Genomic DNA, 7258 nt, shown 5'->3' with positions numbered 1-7258 from the left:
GGTGAGGCACACACCCCCACCCCGCCCCAGTGAGAGTCTGGGCACAAAGGCACCTGCCTCCCTGTGGCATGTTGATGAGTGGAGCTCCAGATGTTTCAGTCCCAGTTATCTGTCAGGACATTCAGGCAACTGGCTTCTCAAAATGTCCATCTGTATACCTCTCTCTCAGCCCTGAAGCCAAACAAATGGCATCTTCTGTCTGGAAGTCTAACAATGCCATTCAGACACAGTCCCTTTCCCCCATCCACTGTGGGGGTGCACAGAGGATCCTGTTTACTGCTGTTCATAACCTACAGAGGGGGTAATACCACCCAACACATTATGTGACCATGAGACCAGTGTTCATCATTAGAGTCGTTATTGTGAATAACCTATCCTTGTTTAAATTTCAGGACTATGCAGCTTAAACCCCACTGAGTGCTTTCCGTGGCTGTTAGAAGCAGATCTGCTCTATTAAAAGGAACCACAGAAACATATTCAGGGTGGGGGAGGAATACAGCTGCATCTCGCAATGGAGCTAGGTTCAAAGTCAGCATGTAGGGCAAATATGGCACGGATTCAAACTATCACTACAAATCCCTTTTACAATCCATAAAGTATGATGTGCATGGTTTTGTATATGCTGTGCTATCTCCCAATTAATCCAACACAGCCAGCTTTTCCTGCGGCACTGGAGGAGAGAGCTTCCCTGTGGCTGAGCACCAGCTGAAGCAGCTGGCTGGTGTTTAGGGGCCATGCTACATGAAAAATTGTTTATTCTTCCTCCCTACCCCCTAAATGAGTATCATCAGATTTGCATAAGTTAAATGTGTGTATAGAATGAGCCTCTACCCTTGAGTAGCATCATGAAACACATGCTTTGTTCTCTTTTCTGAGGCTGTAAAATGTGTGAGCAGACGTTCCTTCTTAGATCCATCACACTGTGCTTAATTCACCCTTCCATTCAATGCTTTCTGAGTGCTTAGCCCGAACCAGGCACTACTGAGTTCTTTCTTTTCTTACCTGTTATCAGCTGAGTTAGTACTTTAGTCTGTTCATTGAGGATGTTCACTGTAACATTTCTGGCAGATTTGAAGTATAGGGCGTTACCCTGTAATAAGAAAATAAGAGAAACACATGAAAATAGCAGATTTCTTTTTTTTCCCCATTATAGGTTCTTATAAGATATTGAATAAAGATCCCTGAAGGAAATGGCAAGCCACTCCAGTGTTCTTGCCTGGAGAATCCCAGGGACAGGGGAGCCTGGTGGGCTGCCATCTCTGGGGTCGCACAGAGTTGGACACGACTGAAGTGACTTAGCAGCGCAACTTAGCAGCACTATAAAATAGATCCAGTTTTTTATTTTACAGATGGTGACAAAAGATTTCTAAATAACTGTAGTCCCAACTCTCCAAGGGCTGAACTGATCTTTGTTATTTTTTTTATTTTTTGCTGTTTAGTTGCTAAGTTGTGTCTGACTCTTTGCAATCCCATAGACTATAATCCGCCAGGCTCATCTGTCCATGGGATTTCCCAGGCAAGAATATTGGAGTGGGTTGCCATTCCCCTCTTCAGAGGATCTTCCCAACCCAGGGATAGAACCTGCATCCCCTGCCCAGCAGGCAGATTCTTTACCACTGAACCACCTGGGAAATAAAATTCTAATTGATGTATCTTTATTTGAAAATCCTAGCTGTTTAGTTATCCCCACATATATGATAATTAATTGGCATTCAGCCAAAATGGATTTTCCCCAGAGAGACACACAGATAGACAGATATACTCAAAAGAGATTTCATATACACATACACACCCAAATTTGTTGAATCCAAGACAGAGCCCTTTAGCTCTTGCTGTAGATGGTAGTTAGCTCTGGTACACGGGATGATCAGGAATGTTGATAGTCTCCTAATTTCACCCTCTCTAGTTCACCATTTTCTCCAAAGGAATCACGCAGAGCCCTTAGTGGAGAGTAAATGCTTGTGTGAAATACACTAGGTCTACCCCTCCAGCAGGTCCACCAGCTGTGAGAATCCAGGTGCTCTGCGGGAGGATGGTATGCTTTTTGTAGAGATGTTTACCACATGTGGACACACAACCCAGGAGATCCAGCATCTCCAAGAAGACCTCTGCCTCCCCTTTTTTCCTTTTCTTTATCCAGATTTTTTTTTTCTTCCAGGCATCCTCTACCTTCAATCCATCTCCCTTTTATCAAAAAGGGCACCTGATTCCTCTTCCACATGGTGGCAGACATTTCCGAGAATGACTCAGAACAAACACTGGCTTGCTTGTTCTATAAAGGTCCTGATAATAAATATTTTTGGCTTTGTGGGACATATTGTCTCCATGTTAACTACTCATATCTGCTGTTTTTGTGAAAACAAGTCACAGACAATACATAGACAAATGGGTATGGCTGTATTCCAATAAAACTTTCTTCATGGACCAAGACAATTGAATTTCATATAATTTTAAACAATATAATCTTACCATGTCATAAAATGTTATTCTTCTCCCCCCTCCCCTTTTAAAAATACTAAAAACTATTGATTCTTGGGTTGGGAAGATCCCTTGGAGAAGGAAGTGGCAATCCACTCCAGTATGCTTGCCTGGAAAATCCCATGGTAGGCTACAGTCCATGGGGTCACAAGGTGTCGGACACGACTGAGCGACTAAACCACCACCACAACCAAAAACTATTTCCGTCCACTGGCCGTTTGAGAACAGGCAGACATAGGCCATAGTTTGTCAGCCCTCAACTTAGATGTTCTTTGCTTGGAATAAACGAAAGCTATAAATCAAAGGATGAATCTCTGACAGAATATGTCAGTAACCAGATAGTTGTTATTAGAAAAGAGAATGTGGATAGTCATCCTCATCTTTTAAAACCCTTGTTGCCACATGGCATCTGCCTAAAAATTTAGTAAAGCCACTATGGATTCAGTCTCAAATACAGAGAAACCACTGTGCCATGAATTGTGAGGAAAATGAAGATGGGAAAGACCCCCTTCAGCTTCAAAGTCTTACGTTCCGATGGGGACAATGACACAGCACACACACCTACACGACCAGGCAGGGAACGGCAAGGGTGATTAGAGAGTAGAAAACGGTGTGCTGAGACTTTCCTGAAGTGTGAGGCTATTCCTGGCTTAAGGATGCGCAGAGAGAAGCAAAGGGGGTAGTCATGTGTGAGCTGAATTTCCCAAGGTAGGATAGGATTTTCCCAAGTTGGAACAAAAAAACAAGAAAGATTATGGACTCTCTCATCTCTTTTTCCTTCTAAAACTGGCGATTCGTGGGCCCAGCCCAGTGCCTGGAGATGGTTAAGAGACAGGGGTGTGCTGACTGCAGCTCAGGTCAAGGTCTGAGTTGTTTCCACAAGAGGCGGGGTCGGGGGCGGGGGGCGGCCACCACCCAGGCATTGTCCACACACTGATGGTTAGAGCCATGATCCTCTCACCCAAGGTTAACTGCTAAAATGGATGGACGACTCACTCAAGCCCTGAGGAACCAGCTACCCTTGAGTGAGAGCTCTTGTCCTAGTGTTGAGGGAGGAGAGAACTGCCACATCCAGGCAACCACTGAGTCACTGACCCCCACCCTCCATTAATGGCTTAAAATTAAAATTTTGCCTGGTGAATGAATATTTTTTTTGTTTTGTTTTTTAATTGGAACAGGGAAGAAGAAATACACTGAATCTAAAGTTGACATAGTTCTTTTTTCCCCTGTCCATTAGAAAACAAATCTTAACCAAAAATTGTTTATTTTTGCCATTGCTTCTGGCAGTGCTTAACTCTTCTACGGAAAAGTTAAAAAGTAAGCTTTTTAAGTTCAAGCAATGTGAGAATTCAGAACTTGGAAACTGCAAGGGGGATATAGGTTTCCAGAAGTTAATGTACTTAACTCTTCATATATTGAGCAACCTGACACTGCAGAGAGAGGGGTGACCTGGAATCAGAGAACTGGATAAGCTCCACAGTCACTGACCAGTGTGTGATTCTGAGCAACTTAATTGCTCTGTGGTTCATTCTCTGCAAAACTGATAGCAACAGCAGCAGCTGGGGCTGACATAACTGAGCCCTCTCTATGAGCCAAGCACACAGTAGAAGCCCTGGAGTCAAGCTACCTAGTTTCCAATCTCTACCACATTCCAGTTGGCTGACTGAGAGAGTTAAGGGTTCTAAGTTTCAAGTTTCTTGATATGTGATGTCACATGTATTATTATTATTAAACTACAGGGTGGACAGGGCAGTTTAGTGACAGAAGAAGGAGGAGGAGGGGGTTGGGGGAGCAAGAAAGAATGGAGGGTGGGGAAGACAACCTTTCTTTGTATATCCTCATCCTTACAATCCACCTGTGAACTAAGTTTTGGGTATCTTCTATGTCCACTATTCTGTTACCAGATTTCAAAGGATCCCCCTATAGCTGCAAGTTTTTCACTATTGTCTTTCAAATGCCAGTATTTTCAAATGTACCTGCCTGTCCTTAATAGTCACCAAATTCTATTGAGGAGAAAAAAAAAAAAATCTCCTAACAGCTTTGATCAAAGTTTACAGCGAGAGATAAACTACAGCCAGCCATTCCCTTTTATTGCTATGTCAAAATATAATACCTTAGCATTAATTGATCTGTTGTGCTAACACGCTGGCAAACAGTCTTTGCTACATCAGGATTTAAACAAAAAGCCTCATTCTAGCCTGGGACACCTTGCTGTGATCCTCCCAAATACCTGATAACAGAAAGGTTGCTGAGAAAACAGCAGGAACCACCAGCTAACAAACTCTGAAGTGCCTCCCCTGACAGCTGGGTCAGTGCCATCATATTTGTTCTCTGGGTTGGCTGGCTGAGGTTAAACCAGGGAAAAGCAGCCAAGAAAAGCACCCCTGGGGTCTCTGCGGTATCAGAATGAGTAGGGGAAACACTTCCATGTCTGAGGAGACACTAAATTCTGCCCACTTAGCTGCTTCTATTTCCTGTCTCCCTCCCACTCCCCACTGTAGCCCCTGGGCCTGGGGAGGTTAATTCTGCTGCAGGACAGCCTGCTCTGGGGCCAGTGAATTTCCCTAACTAACTTCAAGGCAACCATCCAAGGACAAGGGGCTTATGGGAGACCAGGGGGAGGCTTAGCCTCGCCTACTGGAAAGGAGTTTGGCAGACCCAAAACTGCTGTGGATTATCAGCAAGTCAGTCAGTGGCCAATCAGCCCAGATTCTCCTGGACACAGGCTGAGCTGTGTGGGACATGAGGAAGAAAGCACGTAAAATCTCCCCCACTTCCGGACAGCAGGAGAGTCCACATCAGGACTCTCCTCAAACAACTAAAGCCTGCAGCATTTGGATGGATAAGAACCCCCATTAATTTGCTTCTCTAGAGCACAACAAGCAGAACAGAATCACACCTTTTCTTGATGACTCAAAACCACTCAATAAACATTATTTGTCCTACAATGTTTTCCAGGGGTTACTGTACGCAGGTAGCTATTTGAACACTTAATGGCTCCATCATGCTGACATTTTGAAATTACCTGTTCTTATATGAAGACAGTCTATATAAACATCAAATACTCCAAAGCTTATACTGAAGAGCAGTGGTTCACATCTCTTTCAATCTGCCAGGATTCTCCTTCAGGTACTTCCCTCTCTATGGCCCAAAATATGCTCTGTGCTCTCTCTGATTGGCTTTAGATGTTAGCCGCTGAATTTCTGCAATGGTATGAACTCTTGCATATAATTTTGGTCAAATCAATATTCAGAATCTACATTATTAAGGTTATGTGTATACTGCCCACAGGTAAATGAAATCAAGCTCTTTAATTACATTTCCTTTTCCTTTCTGGCCCACTGTTTTTTTCTTTTCATAGAATAGATAAATGCTTCATGTAAAAAATGTTTTTTTTCCCTTCCAATGTTGAATCCTTTTTCTTTACGTTCTATTTTCTAGGAAATAACCTCAGCTTTAAAGGTCCCAAATTTCTGCTGATTAAAAAAAAAAAAAATTCTGCTACCATACCTGTAATTTTCAAAAGCTTTTTCTTATTCTTTGAATCTTTCTTTTATATCATCCCTTCTTTGATTGACACACTATCCTTTCTTTGGGGCTTCCCTGGTGGCTCAGATGGTAAAGAATTTGCCTGCAATGCAGGAGACCTGGGTTCTATCCCTGGATTGGGAGCATTCCCTGGAGAAGGGAACACTGGCCTCCGACTCCAGTATTCTTGCCTGGAAAATTCCATGAACAGAGGAACCTGGCCAGCTACAGCCCATAGGGTCACAAAGAGTTGGACACTGACTGAGTGACTAACACTTTCATTCTCTCTTACAGGGGAATAAAAAAGCTCTTTGGAAGCTCTGTGTTTCTGGAAGGGCAGACCCTGCCATAGTGTACTGTAGTGGTGAATTGGCTAATTCAATGGAGAACCTCCAAATGTCAGTATCTGTGGGCAGTCAGTACCTGTGGGCTAGTTTCATCAAAGAGGAATTGTCTAAATTCCTGCCAGGCAGGTGGTAGATATAACCTTAGAAATCAGTTCTGATGTTAGAGGGGGAGAGGGCTGGATATGTTACTATTCATTGGACAGACTTTACTTCAAACCTGTTTTCAGCATTCGTTCTGTCTAACAACCAGAGCCTAGAGTTATTTTGGTTTAACTTTTATTTTTTATTTATTTATTTTTTTAAATTTTTATTTTATTTTTAAACTTTACAATATTGTATTGGTTTTGCCATATATCAAAATGAATCCGCCACAGGTATACATGTGTTCCCCATCCTGAACCCTCCCTACCTCCTCCCTCCCCATACCATCCTTCTGGGTCGTCCCAGTGCACCAGCCCCAAGCATCCAGTATTGTGCATTGAACCTGAACTGGCGACTCATTTCATATATGATATTATACATGTTTCAATGCCATTCTCCCAAATCATCCCACCCTCTCCTTCTCCCACAGAGTCCACAAGACTGTTTTATACATCAGTGTCTCTTTTGCTGTCTTGTATACAGGGTTGTTGTTACCATCTTTCTAAATTCCATATATATGCGTTAGTATACTGTATTGGTGTTTTTCTTTCTGACTCACTTCACTCTGTATAATAGGCTCCAGTTTCATCCACCTTATTAGAACTGATTCAAATGTATTTTTTAATGGCTGAGTAATACTCCATTGTGTATATGTACCACTGCTTTCTTATCCATTCGACTGCTGGTGAACATCTAGGTTGCTTCCATGTCCTGGCTATTATAAACAGTGCTGCGATGAACACTGGGGTACACGTGCCTCTTTC

At 42.9% G+C, this 7258-nt stretch overlaps 1 protein-coding gene across 1 annotated transcript in view; it reads right to left on the bottom strand.

Annotated features, from left to right (window-relative positions):
* The window catches only part of SGCD (sarcoglycan, delta (35kDa dystrophin-associated glycoprotein)), a 448681-nt gene that overhangs the window by 168608 nt on the left and 272815 nt on the right, over positions 1-7258 (bottom strand). Inside the window, exon 4 of the mRNA XM_010829396.1 lies at positions 1003-1090. Coding sequence (XP_010827698.1) covers positions 1003-1090 — 88 coding nt within the window. The remainder of the gene's footprint in view (positions 1-1002; positions 1091-7258) is intronic.

This window comes from Bison bison, unplaced genomic scaffold (assembly GCF_000754665.1).
Source record: "Bison bison bison isolate TAMUID 2011002044 unplaced genomic scaffold, Bison_UMD1.0 scf7180017864505, whole genome shotgun sequence".
In the NCBI taxonomy this organism is placed as follows: Eukaryota; Metazoa; Chordata; class Mammalia; order Artiodactyla; family Bovidae; genus Bison; species Bison bison.
Note: the sequence above shows the minus strand (reverse complement) of the source record. Positions and strands in the feature narration are given on the sequence as shown.